Genomic DNA, 19,744 nt, shown 5'->3' on the forward strand with positions numbered 1-19,744 from the left:
ATCTCGATCTCGAGAATTGTATCAATCTCTCTCTTTTATAAGTGAGAAGAAAAAAAACGAAAAATTGAGAAATTTACCAAAAAAAGTAATTGTCAAAAAAACGTGGCTGCATATTTTGAGACGCCTTTTGAACGCGTATATTAAAAGTATATATATATATATATATATATGGACACACACACATGCACACACACAAATATTCTCAAGAAACGAGTTTTATGCATCTACGGATATCACACGATTTACAATTTCATCATATATGCGTGACGATACACATATTGTATATTTTATGTAAGGCTTTAAATGTTTCATCAAATGACTATTATAATATATGCATATATATATGTATATGTATGTATGTATGTATATATATATATATATATATATATATATTTGTATCGATCGTTTTCCTTAAAACCTGATCGCGATACGATCAACGGTGATCTGTAATTATAATGTAGGAACGATCTTGCTCAGGTAACAGTCACGAGATCAACGTTGCGATTGTATTGTGGGGAAAATTTGTTTCGTTTCCCCATGATAATGAGCCACGATTAAGATTGTCTGAATGAATAACGATAATTACAGACTTACCTCTGCGTCTCCGGTCTTCAGTCTTACACTTCTTACGCACAGTTCGCGCAACGACTCGGCCTCGAAGGTAATTAACGCTGCTTCTAAATGTTTCGAGATGCCTCAAAGTCTGTCGGTACGAGGCCGAGTCTTCATCGAATGGAATGATACAGACTTGAAAACAGTTTCTGAACGTGCTTCTGCGTTTGTTTGAGTCTGTGCCAAGAATGTTTCAGCCCGATTCAACCGAGTATAGGACCAAGATTATCATGCCATTGCCACAGTGAAGGGAAACGCGATCGACTTCAATTTCTTTCTCCGTTCTTGGATCCGTTCTTTTCCACCAGCGTCGCGAGAAGACGGAAGCTGGACAGTGCGATGCATCATGATATAACCACGTGTAAAATTGTAAAATTCGTCTGAGGCGTTCGGGTGAGATGAACAAGGTGTTTTCTTTCCCTTCTCTCTGGTCCGACAAAGGACGTTTCGCGCGAAGGAAAACCAAGTTCATTGACCCGTCCTGCGGAAGCTCGATATATAGATTGTATTTTTGGCTTATTATTGTAAGACTGACTATGTTGCTATATTAAAGATTGCTTCGAACATCCGGGCTATCCTTAATCGCGAGATTCCTTCTTCTTCGGCCTCTTGACGGATAGAAAGGATTTCGATTTGCTGCAGTAAAGTTATACAAAACCGAGTAAAATATATTTTCTATCGTTTATTTGTATAAAGATTACAAAACTTAAAAGTACGTTCAACACGTTAAATGCTGCCTTCTCTTCGTTTTAAATTACAACTTATCTTCGGACGGATTGAAATTGTTAAATTAGATTCTTACAAATAATTTGACGTACATCGTCGTACGTCGGTGCGTTCCTCCTCTGAGTGTCGAGTAAGATAAAAACAATGCCGTAGATGCATTTCAGTTGTTAACGATACAATATAGTATGTTATTGTTTTAATATAAAGCAGACTTCATGGACGGTATTATTAACAGTACTCGCTGCGTCTTGGGAAATTTACGACGTCCCTTTCGAACTTGTTCGATGTCGATCGGACGAGCACGAAAGTACGTCGCTCGACTCCGAAACAGCAGCGATACAACGTTTGCTCCTTCTTTTTTAACACAAAAATAGACTTGAACATTAATCTTATCGTAAGCGCTAAATTACTAAAAATAGATCTTTGACGTTCGAACAAACAACTATACAAAGTCAAACTCTTCGTAGTGGCAGAGTACACGATTAAACGAGATTCAGAGTGACGTTTATGTTCAATAGATCATTTCGCGTTTTCCACTATCGTACCCTACTGTACAGCAACTTTTCTCAATCGGAATGTTAGAATTTGATTCGAATTGATGATCGGGTCTCATTAACGTCCACGATTAAGTGGATATTATTACTAGAAAAGTTTTGGTGTACTAACTTGTTCTCGACTAACTAAAGTAACTTTCATTTGTACTTTACGACTCTTTGCCTTACGGGACGCATCGCCCTGTTCGTTGAACTACGTTCAAAGTACAATGAAAACATCGTTTGCGTGTTAGTTCGACACGCTTCGTGAATCACGTGAAACGAACGTTACAAAGATTAAAAGAATATATAAAAAAGAACACGATCTCTACACTTGTGCGTTAGATATAAAATTTCTGACGTACATCAACGAATCGAAACGACTCGACGATAGTACGCGTCAAAAGATATTAAAAAATCGAGTCACGCTTGATCATCTTCCAGCGTGACTCGATTTTTCTCGACCATCATCTGATTCCAGGTGGTATCGTTCCAGTTTTGCACCAAATTTTAATCAACACATTGAGACATGGCAATGAATGAGATAAAGCCAAGAACCTACCCCAATTTTCCAGCTTCGTTAAATACTTGATGATCGTTAAGTATCCAAGTTGTTATCCCACGCTGAACTCCTGTGTTCGAAAGTATCTCGTCACGACGACCAGGAGTGATACGAGCAGGAAACCCGTCGGCGTGGCCAACGCCGTGGCAGCGTTATAAATCGGACAGTACGGGCACTGAGAACTGCCGCACACCTCGCAAATGTTCAACGTGTACGTGGGCAGGGCGTCGAATATGCTCTCGTTGAAGCGTTCTTAGAAAAGCGAAGAAGGAAATTAGTTTTGAAAGAGATGGTCGATTTTACGAAGGAGAAACTATCTGTTTACCCGGCGAATAGTAATCGTAGACTCTTATAGGAAGGTATCGCGACATGTTAGCGACCGGAAACCATCTCTCTATAGTGAAGTTCACGCATGTTTCTTCTTGATCCAAGTAGTCGAAGTAGAAGAGGACTTTCCTCTCTAGGAACCGTGCTCTCTGCAAGTTCCTCACTTGTTTAGACCGGATGTATCTGTCCAAGGTTTGTTGCTGAATGATGTAACCCGTCGGGATGGCTACGTCTAGCACGGCCATTCCAGAACGCGAAGATTCGTTGACGTTCGTCCACCTGTAAAGAGACACCGATCGATCATCGTGTCTAGCAACCTCTTCGAACCGCGGCGTCGAATCGTCGTTTCACCTCTGGCAGCTGAGGTACGAGATGTGAGACTGATTCCTCCCGTGGAAATTGGCTCTGGTGACCAGGTCGAAGGATTTCACGGGCGGTTGCGTTTGGAATTTAGCGATGTCCACGTTGTACTGTACGGACATCTGTAGAATCGCGTACCCGGCGCCCTTCGCTTGTACCTTCACCGTTCCCCAGGCTTCTGGTATCTGGAAACGCGACGAACACACTTATCGATCGACTCGAGAATGTTTAAAAGCGTTTGTCGTACGAACCTCTATCGTTTGAAGCCTCGCAAGATTCTGATCGTTCACGAACAGCGTTTTAGTTTGCCCCGGGAGAGCCGTGGCTTCGACTGTGACCGTTAAAGAGCTGACGTCTCGAATTCTTGACCTGATCGTGTAATCCATTAACGCCTTCATCGCCCACGCGGTGTCTTGCGTGGACGCCCAGCCGCCGTCCGTCAATCGCTGCGAGTTCAACCATTTCACTATAGGCTCTATCATTATCTCCTGACGCGCTACATGCACCAAAAGCGCGTACGCGGTGGTCTCGATGTTCTCGGAATCGTATATGTAAGGCAGACGCGGGAGAAGGAACGGCTTCTGGTTCTCCAGCTTATAAGGAGGAAGAGGCACTTGCTCTCTACCCCAGTAAGTCAGCCCGCCCTCCCTTCGGGCATGCCTCGACAAAATATTGAACGCCTGACCGGCGGTAGAAGCTTTGGCCAGTAACAAGGCGTAAGAGACTATCGCTATGTCGTAAGGCTTGCCGCGGTCCTCCAGCAATTTCAAATTCCTCTCCAACCATCTGACCGCTCCGCTGGCGCTCACGGCGACCTGAGTTCCCAACCCTTCGGGCAGATCCTTTACGCTCTGCAGCGTGATCAGAACGTGAGCGGTGAGACTGATGTTTCTATGACGTATTATGTCGTGCTCGTAATTCAAAGAGCCGTTCATCTTGCGATCGGGCAACCACGTGACTTCGCGAAACGATCCTTCGGGCGTCTGGTGCTTCAACAGCCAAGACACGGACTGAGCTATCACTTCGGGATCTATGTAAAGATAGTTCTCCCATTCGTAGAACCGTGCCTCTTGCAAGACGCGGGCACAGTACGCCGTCAACCATACGCTGGGCGAAGACTGGTTCCAGTCGGTGCGGAACAAACTGAACGACCCGTCGGGACTCATGAACGACAGCTGCCTCTGATAACCGATGTTCATGTAATGAAAGCTTTCCCGTTCCTGGGTTCTGTTTCGTTGGTTTATCAGACGCATGTACATCGTCGTGTACAAGTTGGCAGCGAAGCTGAACATGTTCTGTTCCGCGCAGTCCATAGGAAGGTTCATGAGACTGGTCGCGTTCACAGGCATCGTCGGGAAGATCGGGCCGACCACGTCTCCCACCAGGCTCAGCACCGCCTTGTTCGATCCGAACACGTAGTAACGGTTTTCGTCGTAGGGTATGATCGGTGTCTCCGTGATGTTCACGTGCATGTATTGGAACACGTAAGCGCGGTTGCTTAGATCGAGCAAGATGGACTGGTGCCTGTGCTGAGGCAGGCCGTCGGACTCCACGTGCAAGGTGCGAGTGACCGAGTCCCTTCCGATCACCGTGGTAGCGTAGATGTGCACTTTCACGTCTCCGAGTCTAACCGGTACTATGGGCAAGTAGACAATGGCAGCGTCCTGGGCAGGCACCCAGATGAAGAACTGATGCTGCCCGAAGGACGTTCGAGGCTTGTACGATTGAACGATACCGTTGTCCTCGACGTGTACGAACTTGTAATCCCTCGAACCGTCCAACACGACGACGGCTTCGATGTTGTGGCGCAGATAATTGAAAACGGACACGCGGATACCGATCTGTTCCCCTTGTTTGCTATGAGTAGGCATCTCCACGTTGATGTAGAACGGGAGGACTCCCATGTACCCGATGGACTTGGGTAACATGCCGAAGCCCACGCTGGGCGACACGCTGAACGCCGTCACCATCCAGTGAACCGGTCTCCTGGGCACGTCTATGTTGAAGATGAATCTTCCGTGAGGTCCTATGTTTATGTCCTTCCACATCCAAACGTTCTCGTATTGCCTCTGGAGTCGGTTGAACCTCCACTTTCTGAACAACGCTATGTCCGTCACGTTCCTGTACTCGCAACCGGTCTCGTCCGTCCCGTCGTCGCAGTCGTACGTTCCGTCGCATTTTTTCTCCAGCCTGTAACACCTCCCGGTGAGGCATTCGCCGTACCCTTGCGTAGCGTTGCATATGTCCGGCCTTCGATAGAGAAACGCGTCCGTGAAAACTATCAATCCTACGTATTCGAACGTCCTGTTGACGTCTACGCCGAAGGTCGACGACGGGAAATAGACGACTTCGTCCGGCTCGCCCTCGTGGAACAGCCAGGTGTGCGAGTGAGTCCCGTTTGTGGTCTCGTCGAAATGGGCCATTTTCGATATCACGTTGGCGTACGTCAACTCGTTCCCGGCTTGCATCGTATAAAACGACCTGTCTATGCCCGAGAGGCCGACGTATGCGCCCGGTTCTCCGTAGATAGCCACCTCGACGTTCTCCCCGGTCCTAGCTTTCTTATTATTGATGAACACGGTGAAGTTGTTGCGCGAAATCCCGTTCACGGAGAAAGTCAAGGAGTCCGCGACGACGGTGCCGTATTGTCCGACGTTATAAGCGACCATGGTCGCAACGGGGGCCATCTCGGCGCTCAGAGGAATGGCGATCGTCTTTATATTGTGTACCATGTTGTCCTGCCCGGTGAGAAGTATCATACCCTTAGCCATTATCAGATAGTTGAACGTGTCCACGTAGAAATTCGTTTGGACGTGGAATATCATGTACTCGCCGACCTTTGGCTTCTCGGTGGACGTCGAGATTTTGATGTGCTGCTGATTAGGCGACTCGTGAGCCAGCAGTAGTATCTCGGTTTGCGTTCTGTGCCCCTCTCCGTCGGTCAGATAAGCGAATACTCTCATGGAAGAGATATCGTTCAGAATTTGCTGGGCTTGTTCCGAGCCGTGATCGAGACCGAGTTGTTTCCTCAAATCGATCGTGGTGGACCAAACGCCTTCGTTGTCCGGTGTATGTCTCAAATATTGAGTTTCCAGCGTTCTACGACCTCCCGATCTCGTGTCGATGTCCGCGCGAATTTCCATCACGGCTCCTCTCAGTTGCGACGGTCTCAGAGCCGAGTCGTCGTGGAACGATGCCACCAGATTCAAAGTGAACGGCATCGCCGGTTTGAAAACTTGCGGCGATCCTCCTAGGAACCGTATTTTCGTCGTGGAATTGAATATCCGCGCGGAGGAGAAGCCCGTGACTATCTCCTCCAGAAATCGTTCACCAACCGTCGCTGTCACCGTGACTTCGACACCGCCCGCAGCGGGGACGAACGACAGTAATTCCGCCATTGGATACCAGAAGTGATAGGTGCCGTTGAAGAATCTTAGCACGGGCGCTTTGTTGTTGTAATGATAATTCGGCACCTTCAGCCACGAGGGATAATATTCGTCGAAGTAAAAGTATCTCTCCACCGGCTCGGATCTGGTTTCCGCGTACGATCTGTCCAGCGATTTAAATTCCGCCTTCAAAGTCAAGTTCCCTCTTACCGGAGCACCGCTTGTGTAATTTGCTTGAACCGTGCCGTATATGTATGGATCGTTGTCGAAGAAGAAAGCCGGCATCGTGACGTTCACTTCGAAACGTGTTTGGTAGTATTCCTCGACCAAGAAGGTCTTCTCTTCCACTTGGCCCTGAGCTATCACCTGTATGATCCACTCCCCGAAGATCGGCTGATCGGAAAGCTGATAAGTCAACGACACCGTTCCCAGATTGCTCTGTCTGCTCAGCCATCTCTTCATTATTCTTCTGTACGGATCCAACATGTACACATCGATAGGATTATTGAACGCTTTCAGTTCCGTGTTAATCGGTATAGTTCGGAACTTTATAATCTCCCCTTGCATGTACACGGGCTTGTCCAACTGAATGAAAATAGTCATCGATCTCTGAGAGAACGTCAGTTTGGTTTCGTTCAAGAACGCTTGGCCACCGGTCAAACTGTTGTACGTTCCTTCCACTCTCAGTTTGTATTCCCCGTTAACGGACGTAGGAGGTAATCTCATCATAAGGGTCTCTGGAATGCCTTCTTTCACTTCTTGAAAATCAGCTGCGATTTCCACTCCGTTCCTTTGAATGGATGCACGTACCATCATCGGCAGTGGACTGTACAACACGTTTACGTCTAATCTGTAGATGTGTCCTGGTCTGACCATTCGAGACGCCACCACGAAGTAGGTACTGAGGAAACGAATTGTCAAGCATTTTGGTGCATCACACTATTAAATGACATCATCTTTCAACTTACGCCTCTTTTATTATAATACTGTCGGTGTTTCCCAGATTTCGTACTCCGTATCCGCTTTGATCTTTGTCTTCGAATCGATTATAAGGAGTGCGCGTCGATTCGCTCTGATCCTGCGAGAACTGGCCGTTCCCGCAGGCGATGGTCACTAACAAAATCCAGATCCACATTTTCTGCAATCAGCATCGATCGACTGTACGAAAGATCGCTTAACGCAATAAAATCATGTCGTTCTTTCTCACGGAGAATAAACCTGAGGAAGAAACCGTGTCGCTGATCGTAATTAAAAGCAGCGGTCAACGCCCAAAACATGATACACGTTCACCGACTGGCGTTCGGTTCAAGCCCGCACCTCTGATCACCTCTCCTTTTTCAGTGAAACAACGCGTACCTAGATCGCTTTAAACAAATTCACCGAAACTTACCTTTTACGTTAAGCTCCCAAAGTGTACTTTAGAAAAAATTTCATTATTAGAAGGAGTGGTCACTTCTGTACACACACTCCATTCCACTCCATTCGACACAGAAATAAGTGACTTATACTATACATATATGTATATATATATATATATATATATACTGAGACTGAGCTGCTGAGTTTTAAGAAGAGGGAGGAGGAGGCAAACCATGGCAAAAACTATACGCGCGAATGCGACATCTTTATCTGTTCGTTCATTCCTACCCAACTACTCTAACACTACAATATCTATATATACTCATTTTTATTCACTTTGTTATTTATGAGACTTAAACTCAGTGCTTTAAAAAAATGCGTTTAATATACAGGTCGTTGTATTACAGGGTATCCAGACTCCAGGCCTGTCTATGAGACTGAGGCTGGTTAAAACACTCGTGGAAACTACTTGTGTCCCGTGCAAATGTTGCCAGGGCACGCGATGTTCACGCAAGCTCTATGTTTCGGAATATGTTTTGTATCGACGTATATCTCCGGCTGTTCTTCGGGCGGATCGAACCCTTTCCTCCGAGCTTTCTCGACGTCGAACGGTCTTTCCTCGACCATAATGTCGGGTATCTTGGACGGATAATTCGGATGTTCCACGTTCGGAGGGTAGGTGGAATCCCTTAAGGATAGTTCTTTGCAGACCAACACCAGGCCAGCGATATGCGTCGGTCTCGGTGGCGTGTCTAATTCGCTTTCCCCGAATTCCTTGTCAGGCATGCAGTACTTGGCGCCCGCTTCGGCCGCTCTACGCTCCTCTTCGTCCGGGTACGGTACCTTGGTGCACAGGAACTCGTTGAACGAGCCTGTATTTTTGAATAACAATCGTTTGCCGACGATCGAGAAAGGATTGGTCGTGAATGTCCCGAAACAGGTCATTCGGAAGAAAAGAGATATGAAGCCGCTCGGTTTGTATTCCTCGTCTACGAGCCCAAATGTATTTCTGATCTCGTAGGGTTTCGGCAGATGATACAAATCGTTGCTGGCCATCATCACGTGGTCGCAAAGACAGCCAGGTATCGGGATCGCCGAGTTTCCCAGACGATCCTTTATCACTTCCTCCGGACAAATCTGTATCTCTTTTATCCTGTACACGTCCAAGAGCAGCGGTTTCGCTCGCATCTTCTCGACCAGTTCGCCAGGGTTCCTGGCGAACAGGTATACCTTGCCGACGTTCACGTTCACGGTAGCCATCCCCCCCGTACGCGTCATCTCTTTCGACCTGTCCGGTTTCGTCAACAGGAAGCCACTTTGAAAGATTCGAAACAGTGGCATGTCGATAAATTGTACGTCGACACCTAATTCGTTCGCCGACATCCTGTGCAGTTTCTCGGCGTGCATGTTCACAGAGTCGACGAACACCTCTAGGATATACAGTTTTCTGTCTTCGACAGAGATGCAGGTCTTCGGGGTGGTCATGTTCAGTGGGTATCCTTGTTCTTGCGCAGAGATGTCGAGGGATAATTGTTAATCGTTACTTAAAATTTTGCAATGTGGAATCGGCCTGAATCGTTCAAAAATTGACGGGAACAATTGACTGCAGGCGCGTAACGGAACGGAGGCGGAGAGCATACGTGGCGTACGTGGTACGTTTCAAACGTATAGATAGACGTATATACGTTTTATTTTCACGGACGACATAAGTATATATTCACTTGCTGCGTACAATTGTTCTGAACTCGTGGTTGCTCTTACATCGAATAGAAATTGCATCGCTTGTGAATGTATGCGATTCAATAAAATTCAATCGTCTCACAGAAGTCCATTTAGAATCATGAAATATCATTTCATTCGCGTCGCAATGAAACGCTCAAACTCGCATTACAGTGTTCATTATTATAAACGAGCGTCTCCGCGATTACTTACCATAAAAAAATATCGTAGATTTCTTAAAAGGAGGATCGCGCCATTGTGTGTGTGTGTGTGTGTGTGTGTGTGTGTATATATACGTATACAAATGTTAAAATCTACGAGTATAAATTTCAACTAAAAACAAAACATGTCCTGACGCGACAAAATTACGAGCAGCATTGGTCTACCTTAGTTATAAAATTCAGCTCTGCTTGTTCCATCGGTTAAAATAGGGGACATCGACCATACAAAAAGATTGTCTAAAATAAACGATCTCTGTTAGACCGCGAGGGAGTAGAACTGAATATATTTTTCATATTTTCCTTCCATTCGGACAACCGAAATTCGTCGTCTGTCACTAAAACTCGATCGCCCCAGCAGGACTTTTGCTTCGTCGGAGTGTTGTCAGTGACGTTGCTCATACTGTAAGTTTGATAGCCGGTATCTTGTGCGCAATTTGAGACGCTTTGCCGATCGGAGATGCCTAAAGTCCCGTTCGTTTGCTGAAGCACGTAACTTTCGAACGTGTTCGTAACAGGTGTGAACGCGTTCGCATTATATTTTAAATTAATCTCCGAAGTCGGGATCTCGAAGTTGCGTTCCACGCGAACTGAGTCGTTGGCCACTACTTCTGTATCCTCGACTTGCGTGCACATGGAAGCGTCTTCCGTGTTCAAATAGTCGTCGGTCTTCTTTTCCGTTGCCTGTACGTCTACTTTATCGAGAAACACGTCTGAAAATAATAATACTCAATCGTCAGGAATAATGTCCCTCGGAGCGGCTCAACAAATATTATGCGATTACCTGAGGAACGACGATGGTTTAATTTTTTGTACTTTACGCTAGACCGATCTACGCTCATGTCAGCGGTAAAGTCTAACCGAACGACCGATCGAGACCGCGATCTCACGCTTTCGCACGACATGTTTATTGTACTTTGTATGGGAGATATGTTCGGAGACGATAAACTGCCTGTAGTGATTGGGGACGGGTGATCGTGATCGTAATTACTGGTCGACGAACGCTGGAAACGAGAGGCTCTATAAAATCGTTTGAAATTTACGAACGAGTTCATTGGATTTTATTCACCTTGAACGGCGGGCCATGAGCCAACATTCCGCTCTGAGGAGGATTAGAAGATCGTAACAGAGATTCGTTTATCTCTATTGGCGATAAACAACTCGAGGAGTCTCCCTCGTTGTCTACGCAGTCCTCGTTGTTGAAAAACAATTTTCGCCTCAAGGAACTGTTACTTGAATTCGCGTCGTCGGTATCAACGTTCTGTTCCTAAAACATTTCCATTCTAAAAATCGTATCGCATCGACGCTCGACTGATCTGTACTTAAGTCGCGTTTACTTGAGTGAACGTAAAATAAGGTTTCAAAACTTCCATGACATCCGACGGCAGTTCGGACGGAAGCGTTAATACTGTTTGACTCCAGCCTACAGAGAGAGAGAGAGAGAGAGACGACAAGATTAAGATGTTCAAAGTACAGCTCTCTCAATCACTGATAAATACCATCTTTCTTAGACTTGGAGGATTCCGAATTCGAATCAGAGAAGATTCGTAACGGAGAGTCCATAAGTTTCGTTCTACTATCTTTCCTTTTCAATTCCCATGGACTCGGAATTATTTCGTTCATAGTAAAAAATTGATTGATCGCTGCCTGAGCTTTAATTTCATGTTCCGGATCTGTACAATATATTTGTTGTACGGGGAACTCGTCTATTTTCGCTGGTTGTATCACTGCCAGCTCGTCTACGCTCCACGCAAAGTCCGGAGAATGTTGAGACGGACTAGAAACCTGCCGATTCGCAATTGTATTAATGGGCATCGAGAACATTCGTGAGTAAAACGAGATCACGAAGAAAAACCTTGTTGAAGACAGTCGGACTGATCACGGACAAATGCAGTCTGCTAGTTAAATCGGTCTCGAAGGGGTTCCTTGCTATGAACTTAGTTAAACCTGACGGAGGTGTAAGGTGACTCGGAAGGACGCTGAAGCCACACTTGCTGTTTCGATGAGTCGCGTGCTTTTCGTTTCTATCACAGTGCCTCACGGGAGTCTTAAATATCACAGGGCTTTTAATCAACACATTTTCATTCTCGCTGTCACTTTTAATCGGCGTTGACCACTTCAATTGCTCCATCCCGGTATAACTGGAATAACGTGTTATTCAATTTTGGTTAATTTTGATACACCTACATCGAAACCTATCGCTTAAGCTAATCGCTTCTTTTCGTCTGACACGAAACCACGTCCTCGCATTTAAATACGTTCAAGCGATTAAACGTTTGTAAGGCTCACTTCTAACTACTGCTGATCCTCTAACGTCTTTTTCAAGTTCGTTGCTCCGACTTTTTGACTGAAACCAGGTAAGACCGATGCATGTGTCTCACAGATTTATTACATTTAATTGTTTGTTCAGTCTTGTGTTCTCCGATGTTGCGTTCGAACAAGTTTATCGTCATAAATTGCAAATTTGTTTACGGTCTTAACTGGTTTCAAACAACAAACATGGTCACGTAACTGCCAGTAACTGCACATTGTTGCACATCGGAAACAGTGTTGGCCACATTGTGGGGATTGTGGGATTTTTTGTAACTAGGCGTCTAAAAGCGTGCGCAAGAGATGTCACGTGACCGATCTTAAAAATATATAAGTAACGACACTGAACTCTGAATACTGGCCATTATTTGTTTTTGACGTTCAAATAAACTGAACAAATGATCATTTCAAATAACATGCAGTCAGATAACGTAATATTTTATCGCCATAAGTTGTAAGAGTACAAGCCATGAGTTGTAAATACAAAGTATATATTTGCAGCCATTTACGCTAGATGGCGCCACGAACGCCAATCCAATACAAAGTCCAATTTGAAGCAAAATTTTTCTCCAAAATCAGAATTTGTATCAGGAGAATATGATAGCGTAAGAGGTAGCACTAACTCCTGTTGATGTTACGATTCCAAGAATTTATTAAATTTCTATCCTATCTTATTTCTACTTATACTAAGTGAAGATGACATGGAAAAGGGATTGGATGCGGATAGAGTTCATTTAAACTAACTCTTTATTAATCAAACTCTTTTTTACTATAACTATCATTATATATCAAATTATTTCTGGACATGATTTTGGGTCTGACCTAAGCTTTCTATGTACGATGGCGCTTCCACGGTATAAATATGTAAATACAATATGGCCGACTGAAGCGGAACTTTGCGAGTTCTTCGGAATGGCATTTTGCCAATTGATTGAGGAACTGTGAGATTTGTAAATGTATGTGAATTTCGTGCGCACGGAATTTCTCAAATGACGGGGTTTAAGGGTATCGCGTGAACCGGTCGACTCCCTTCGATCGTGTCGAGATGATGCCAGGAAGGCGCTGCTACTGAGGAATGTTTATCATTTCCCGAGACGCAGCTCATCGTTCGTAGAGACCTTTAGTCGCAATATGAAATAATAAAACGTGTCGGCTCCGTGTTCGATCGAGATCAGTGCTATCGTGGGCCCAAGTTCGATTAGCCGGTATTCCGATCGACGATGCTCGCCGTATAGGTGTACTGTCATGGACACAGATGTAGAACTTGGCAAAGGTGAAGGGTGTGAAACTAGTCCAGGTTGCTCTGGCTATTCTAGCATGGTGCACAGCAAAAAAGTTATCAAACATGCACTTAGACAGCAGGCCAAGAGGCGCAGGAAAAATACAACGATCGCTGCTGGCAATTCCCGTACCCTGCCAAGGATTGTCGTCAAACCGTTACCTCCACCTCCACCGAATGATCCTCCTTCGCCAGTTAACAATGTACAGCATATCAATACGAGTAAGTGTAGTCTACTATTGTTTACCTCGTAGATAGATCAAGTGCCTTATCGGAATATTGTAAACGTAGCGACCGAAGAGCCTGCTGCCACAATGAGAGAAGTCCTTGCAAGTCTACCGGGGTTTAGCGTAAAGTCTGGACGCAGGCGGTCGACGAAAAGATTGTCAGCGACCGCACAGTTGGAAGCCGGACTCGTGGATCTCGAGTCTCCAGCGAGCATCTTGGCGAGCACGAGTTTGCGTGCACTCTTAAACAGGCATACGTTTCAAGGATTGCCGCCTTTGTACCAAAGGAAACTCGCACAGCTCTTACCTGCTGTGGACAGACAGGTAATTTTGACGATAGTTGCGAACAACGTTTATTTAAACACCTTAATGAAACCTCAACTCTGACGCATTGGTCCCATCAGGATGCTGCAACGTCTGGATTGAACAACGAGTTCTTTGCACGAGCGTGTCTAGAATGGCGTAAACGTTTAGCGGAAGGTGAGTTTACTCCGGAGAACCAGCAACGGTTGAAGATGGAGGCGGAGAGGGACAAGAATAAACTGGATCCGTGGAAGGTGAAGCATTTCGAACCTATATGGGGCGAGAAACGTGAACCGAAGCTCAGATCGGGTTTGCACTGTATGGAATCGAGATCCGGAGGTGCGGTGACACGTTCGAGTTTAAGACTTCGTTTAGAATCTAACGTAGATACTCACGTATCCGGCGCTCCCTGTCCTATCATCATTTCCGAAGTCAAAGTCGAACAAGATAATTGTAAAGCTGAAACTAACAGTACGGACGATTTGAACGAGACCAACACGGAGATACGTGAATTACTACCGACGGAATATAACGAAACGACGCGAGCGTTGATCGATGAAAAGCGTACAGAGTCTGTGAACGTGAGTTCTGTTGGGACAATACCCGACGTCGAGATGGATCGAGTCAAGTTCGAAGTAGATGACAAAGTCGTCGATCTACCGGTGGCGAAGGAGCATACGATCGAGGACAGCAAAGCGGTGGCTCAAGCTCGCCAGGAAACGATCTCGAACTCGTACGAGGAGGATGATATCGACTTACCTCGAGACCAGAAGAATCTCGAGGTGTTCGAAGTGGATGACAAAGTCGTCGATCTACCGGTGATGGAAAATACGATCGAGGAGAGCGAACCGGTGGCTCAAGTTTGCCAGGAAACGATTTCGAACTCGTACGACGAGGATATGGACTTACATCGAGACAAGAAGGATCTTGAGATTCTCGAAGTGTCCAAGGAAGACGCGATACTCTTACCTGAGGAGAACACTTCACCAACGCCTAGTAGTGAACAAACGGAACGCATGTCTCAAGCCTCGTCCCAATTGTCGACCGACTGCTCGTCCCAGACTTCCGTGGAACACGCCGCCCAAATAGCGACAGAGCGAATGTCCTCCCAAATGTCGGAAGAACAGATTTACTCTATGTCCGATTGCGAGACGACGACCATACTCGAGACATCGCCGTCGCATGAACAGGTCAGATCGACCGATATCGTTATGGAGGATTCGACGTTGATTAATGACGATCGGAGCGAGGCGACGCAAGCGTCCCGCGAAACTCCGACGGACGGCGAGTCACAAATTCCTGAAGGAATGGAGATCGATATCGAGACGTTGCAACGTATTCACGAGCTGGAGGTGATAATTCATATAATTTGTAAAAGGTTCTATTAAGAAGGGAAAGGACTTCATGTGCGATGGCTCTTTCAGGTAAGGGGAGAAATGCGCGAAGCGTACGAGGAGATTTCTGGATGTCCCGAGGAAATTATCTACCCTATCCTCGATGGTATGGAAATGGGATCGAACAACGCGGAAGAAACTGAAACGCCGGTGGTCGTCCCAGGGCAGCCTGAAGGTATCCCTGTCAGGGATCAGCAGGATATGAATAGTGGAAACGAGGATGAAGCTCTTCGGGAAGCGAATAATTACGTTTGCTCCGAAATGTTAGAGTGCAGTTGGTCGGTAGATCCCACGGTTAATAACGTCAGCAATGACAATAGGGTAAGCGATACTCGTACGAATAAAAAGTTTTAATCGCTTCGTAACAGACCCATATATTTTTTGTGTTACTCTTGAACAGACTCGGGAAGATCTTCAGGTACCATGGCCATTGGTAGCCGCTCTCGACGGATCTGTAGCTACAAATATTCCGATGCCTCCTCAGGACGAATGCAGTGAGACGCCCACCTCGACTAACTCTACGAATCCTCCTCCGCCTCCACCTCCTTCGCCGCCTCCTCCTCCTCCTCCTCCTCCGCCGCCGCCTCCTCCTCCTTCTTCCCAACGGTTCATCAACGCGGATTCGAACGTAGAACCGGTGAATTGTATTCAACTGCCGGTCGTCCAAGGGACTCCGTTTCAATCGGAAGGTCTTGCGATCGGCCCACCAAGCACGAGTTGTATAATGAAGAATTTTCAGCCCCAGAACTCGTCTTTAATCGCCTTCCCGCAACTCCAGCCCATCGGTTTCGTGCAAACGAGCTTTCACTCTGGACAAAATACGGCGCCTGCCTTGAGCACCACGTCCCCAATCACGGGCCAAATACCGACATCGCAGAACGCGAGCTCACAAGTAATGAAATCACAAGAGGAAGCCGTTCAAATGAACACGCAGAATAATAACTCGCGACCTATCAGGAGTAACATGACACAGAATCAAGTCCCGAATGTGGTACCCGCCGCGATCGGCGTGCAGCCACAAAATCGTCCTCAGAACGCCATAGTTATACAGCATCAGTCCCCGGCCCCGACACAGCCGCGACAGGTCGTGCCGGCTGTGCAGCAGCAACAGCAACAACAGCAGCAGCAGCAACAACAACAACAACAACAACAACAACAACAACAACAACAACAACAACAACAACAACAACAACAACAACAACAACAGTACCCTGGAACGACGGTCGCTCTGTCCACGAGATCGTCGCGTTCCACTAATCAAGGCAACCAGAGAAATTCCAGGAGTAGCAACAAAGACCAGGGAAGCGGCAGATCTCGCAGCACCACGAAGGAACCCCCCGGCGCTGTTAATTTGGAACGCAGCTATCAGATATGTCAAGCGGTAATTCATTCGCGGACGAATCGGGCTAAAATCTGTCCGACGCACGGTTTTATATTTTATATAAATTCCCACTTATGATTTTTCAGGTCATACAAAGTTCACCGAACAGAGATCAGTTGAAGGCTCACTTGAAACCACCACCCAGTTTACTTGCCAGAGGCGACGGCGCGTTCACTACGAGCAAATCCGGTGGTCGTACCATCACCACTGTCAAAACTACGAAGACGTCGCAGACGATACAGACTAAGCAAATTCAAAGTAAAACGCAATCCGTCATGCTGCGACACGTGTTTGCCACGACGCGTCAAGCTACTTCGGCAGAGGTACGATGCATTTCTTCTGGATCGTATTAGCTTCTATCGTGTGTTCTCTTTTGTTTCGAGGCAAGTGTTCATAGTCGCGCATCATTTGCTTTTGCTTGACGTTACGTCGAACAGCAGATTCGACGAGCAGTAGAGACGAGATTTTATAAAGTTAAACACTTTCATATTTTCGTTTGTTTTTAACCTCGCGATCTTGGAAAATTCAATGTGAAGCTGAGACTCGAGCTTGCATCAATGTACTATTTGATATTTTTCTCTGTGTACAGTGCTAATCTTGCGGGTGGCTTGTGATGATCACTGTATCATACAGGTACCTAAAACAAATAAATCTACTTCCTAGTGCTGAGTTTCCAAAAGTAGTGAGCAAACGATAATCACGATTTTCGATCCATAGAAAACGTTGTCATCCATCAAAGATCTATTTCGCTCAGTCGTTTAAAAGTAAAGGAAGGATGAGGCTTTAATAAAAATTATTCTCGTAGATGTTTCGTAAGTGAGGTGGGAGGGGGGTGAGAGATAGGAAGAGAGAGGTGAAGAAGGAGAGAGGGAGAGAAAGAATCTCTAACGGACAAATGCCATTCTCAGATTCCAGAAAGCAATACCGTAGCACAATTAGGATCCACGACGACTGGTGGACTAGGCCAATATATACTGGTACAGAGGACGGGTGTCGGGGACAGCGCGCCGAGGGCATCCTCTGCGCCACCTTTGCCACCGCAAATCGCCGGGATGGGTGTCGGAATTCACTTGGTGCGCGGTAGACCGGCCAGCGCAGGGGAGGGTTCGCATCAGGCGGTGACATTGAAGGCAAGGGGTGCCGACGGAAGAGGAGGAGGAGGCGCCGAGCCCGGAGCACCCGGTATGATCATGGGCGGTGACCCTCCGCCCCCCTGCGATTGCAACATGCGAGGCGCTATGGTAATATGCAGGCAATGCGGCGCGTTTTGCCACGACGACTGCATCGGACCTCAACGTATTTGCGCTACGTGTTTGATACGTTGATCACTGTTCGAACGATCGCTTCTGTACAAATTTAAGAGGACGAACCGGGCGATCGGAATGTTGGACACCAAATCCCACGGTAAGGGTCATCTTTGCTAGAATTTGTTGTACAGCATTTTAGAGTCAGTGGTGGTAGCAAAGGGCATTGACGGATACAGTTGTACATTTCTGGAATCGTTCATTTTTCTTTTTTTACGGCTTTTCTGTGATCATTTCTGTCAGTATTATGTACGAGACGATCATTGTAAATTTTCCCTCCTTTTTTTTAATGATTCATGGTTTTTACGAGAATCATTTTTTTAATGTCACTGATCGAGGTGTTTCTTACGTTTACCAACGAAATGTTACAACTGTGTTCTTACGGTTCTTCGGTTTATGGAAAACTAAATCTCTTGCAGTCAGACTCGAATACCGTCTTCCAATAAGCATCACATTCTTTAGTAACGCGTCTTTACTATTTATTTGTCTATCTACACGAAAGATTAAGTTTATTCTCATTAAGCAGAGGATATTCCTGTACACGTTGATCTCAAGTTTGAGAAAAGGTCGGAGACTTATTCTCGCAAAGCTCTCTCGTGGTCATTTATCTCGATGTAGCTTTTCAAGGCTCAACGACGAACTTCTCATTCATCATGCGTAGAATAATTAGTATAATAATGGAACACCCTGTACAGGAATCATGTTTAAGGACGACTATTATACTATTATTAATTATACTATTGACGATCGATTGCAATGTATGGATTGAAATCTGATTAGATATCGAAACGTAGAGTTTACATAATTTAGCTGTACGTCTTTCTTCGTTGCAAAACAATTGTTTAGCGTAAACAGAACGGACACGTTCTGCTCTTTTAGCGGGAAAGGTAAGAGAGACGTATATATTCCCATAAAGGGCAAAGGATCATAGTTTCACGATCGACATTTTTACATTATGTACATAATTCGCATTTCTTCACTTTTTTTATCTACGATCCTTATTTTACACGGGATACGTACGGGAGAGATCTATCCTCTATTATTTTCTTATGCGATTGTAGCCAAATATACTGAATTACGCTCGTTGCATCCGTGCAGAAATAAAATTAGAGATCACCGTGCTACAAAAGAGAGATCATTGTTTGTTAGATTGGAGTATGAATACACACACACACACACACACACACACACACACATATTAATCCTGTTTCAATTTTCATACCAACGTTTCTCTGGTAAAGAGCATGTAGTACTATTGCGAGTCGATAGAACAACTATTGTGTATTCGTCGCTCAAATGTAAATAAAATCACGTTCGCGTGTAATGTGCAAACTCCGTTTGGAACGCGAAGCGCACGCGATTAAAGTGCGGATCACGCGTTCACAGTTGGCGGAACGCCGAATTCGTACTTTATACGATGAGCCGCATTGCCTGTTGAAAACAGCAATAGCCACTTGTATGTACAAAGGTACTCTACGGTTTAAGAATGCTGAAATTATAATGGAAATAGAGCTGGGTCGGATGAGTATTTTTTTCATGACTCTTCGTCTCGTCGTCTCCCCAATTCCATCGAGGGAATCGTCGGCGACGTGCAACAAACGGAACCAGTTGCCTCCATTCTATCCTCTTGGACGAGTCAACTTTAACTTTAAGTTTACCGCTCATGGAACATCTTTTCTGTATACATTTATACAATTTGTTGTTTATTTAACAAGAGATTTTTATACTTTATATCATCGATCGT

At 45.7% G+C, this 19,744-nt stretch overlaps 3 protein-coding genes across 6 annotated transcripts; 1 reads left to right on the forward strand and 2 right to left on the reverse strand.

The window, feature by feature from the left end:
- Positions 1-1,274: 1,274 nt before the first annotated feature.
- On the reverse strand, positions 1,275-7,991 carry Mcr (macroglobulin complement-related). 2 transcript variants are annotated; one of them, XM_018031421.2, is made up of 6 exons: positions 7,897-7,991; positions 7,475-7,724; positions 3,372-7,407; positions 3,112-3,305; positions 2,759-3,039; positions 1,275-2,685 (listed from the first exon to the last, which is right to left on the reverse strand). In XM_018031421.2, exons 2-6 carry the CDS (start codon positions 7,639-7,641, stop codon positions 2,486-2,488), a joined length of 4,878 nt encoding a protein of 1,625 aa, XP_017886910.1. In that variant the 5' UTR covers positions 7,642-7,724; positions 7,897-7,991; the 3' UTR covers positions 1,275-2,485. The 2 variants fall into 2 exon arrangements, with proteins under 2 accessions (XP_017886910.1, XP_017886911.1); XM_018031422.2 differs by having other exon boundaries at positions 7,475-7,644; positions 7,897-7,987.
- A 1,540-nt stretch (positions 7,992-9,531) lies between these two features.
- Positions 9,532-12,362, reverse strand: bora (aurora kinase A activator-like protein bora). The gene is made up of 7 exons (XM_018031457.2): positions 12,092-12,362; positions 11,658-11,943; positions 11,302-11,587; positions 11,140-11,225; positions 10,872-11,069; positions 10,587-10,806; positions 9,532-10,515 (listed from the first exon to the last, which is right to left on the reverse strand). Exons 2-7 carry the CDS (start codon positions 11,931-11,933, stop codon positions 10,043-10,045), a joined length of 1,539 nt encoding a protein of 512 aa, XP_017886946.1. The 5' UTR covers positions 11,934-11,943; positions 12,092-12,362; the 3' UTR covers positions 9,532-10,042.
- Positions 12,363-12,983: 621 nt separating this feature from the next.
- Positions 12,984-19,540, forward strand: Asx (transcriptional regulator additional sex combs). 3 transcript variants are annotated; one of them, XM_018031300.2, is made up of 8 exons: positions 12,984-13,613; positions 13,683-13,942; positions 14,023-15,273; positions 15,346-15,636; positions 15,716-16,696; positions 16,783-17,019; positions 17,286-17,329; positions 17,605-17,695. In XM_018031300.2, exons 1-7 carry the CDS (start codon positions 13,358-13,360, stop codon positions 17,289-17,291), a joined length of 3,282 nt encoding a protein of 1,093 aa, XP_017886789.1. In that variant the 5' UTR covers positions 12,984-13,357; the 3' UTR covers positions 17,292-17,329; positions 17,605-17,695. The 3 variants fall into 3 exon arrangements, with proteins under 3 accessions (XP_017886789.1, XP_017886790.1, XP_017886788.1); XM_018031301.2 differs by lacking the exon at positions 17,605-17,695 and adding an exon at positions 17,414-17,559; XM_018031299.2 differs by lacking the exon at positions 17,286-17,329 and having other exon boundaries at positions 17,605-19,540.
- Positions 19,541-19,744: the final 204 nt, after the last annotated feature.

The sequence above is a fragment of the Ceratina calcarata genome, unplaced genomic scaffold (assembly GCF_001652005.2).
Source record: "Ceratina calcarata isolate Rehan_Ccalc_2016 unplaced genomic scaffold, ASM165200v1 scaffold551.2, whole genome shotgun sequence".
Taxonomy (NCBI): domain Eukaryota; kingdom Metazoa; phylum Arthropoda; class Insecta; order Hymenoptera; family Apidae; genus Ceratina; species Ceratina calcarata.

What these genes read in the sequence shown, in the direction of transcription:
- Mcr (XM_018031421.2), bottom strand. Translation starts at nt 7,641, where the DNA reads ATGTGGATCTGGATTTTGTTAGTGACCATCGCCTGCGGGAACGGCCAG. An exon ending in AGTATTATAATAAAAGAGGC is followed by an intron (nt 7,408 to 7,474) that starts GTAAGTTGAAAG and finishes TCGTTTCCTCAG; the next exon opens with TACCTACTTCGTGGTGGCGT. An exon ending in TCGTACCTCAGCTGCCAGAG is followed by an intron (nt 3,040 to 3,111) that starts GTGAAACGACGA and finishes GTCTCTTTACAG; the next exon opens with GTGGACGAACGTCAACGAAT.
- bora (XM_018031457.2), bottom strand. Translation starts at nt 11,933, where the DNA reads ATGGAGCAATTGAAGTGGTCAACGCCGATTAAAAGTGACAGCGAGAAT. An exon ending in CTCCAAGTCTAAGAAAGATG is followed by an intron (nt 11,226 to 11,301) that starts GTATTTATCAGT and finishes CTCTCTCTGTAG; the next exon opens with GCTGGAGTCAAACAGTATTA. An exon ending in CTTATTTTACGTTCACTCAA is followed by an intron (nt 11,070 to 11,139) that starts GTAAACGCGACT and finishes GAAATGTTTTAG; the next exon opens with GAACAGAACGTTGATACCGA.
- Asx (XM_018031299.2), top strand. Translation starts at nt 13,358, where the DNA reads ATGGACACAGATGTAGAACTTGGCAAAGGTGAAGGGTGTGAAACTAGT. An exon ending in TACCTGCTGTGGACAGACAG is followed by an intron (nt 13,943 to 14,022) that starts GTAATTTTGACG and finishes TGGTCCCATCAG; the next exon opens with GATGCTGCAACGTCTGGATT. An exon ending in AACGTATTCACGAGCTGGAG is followed by an intron (nt 15,274 to 15,345) that starts GTGATAATTCAT and finishes TGGCTCTTTCAG; the next exon opens with GTAAGGGGAGAAATGCGCGA.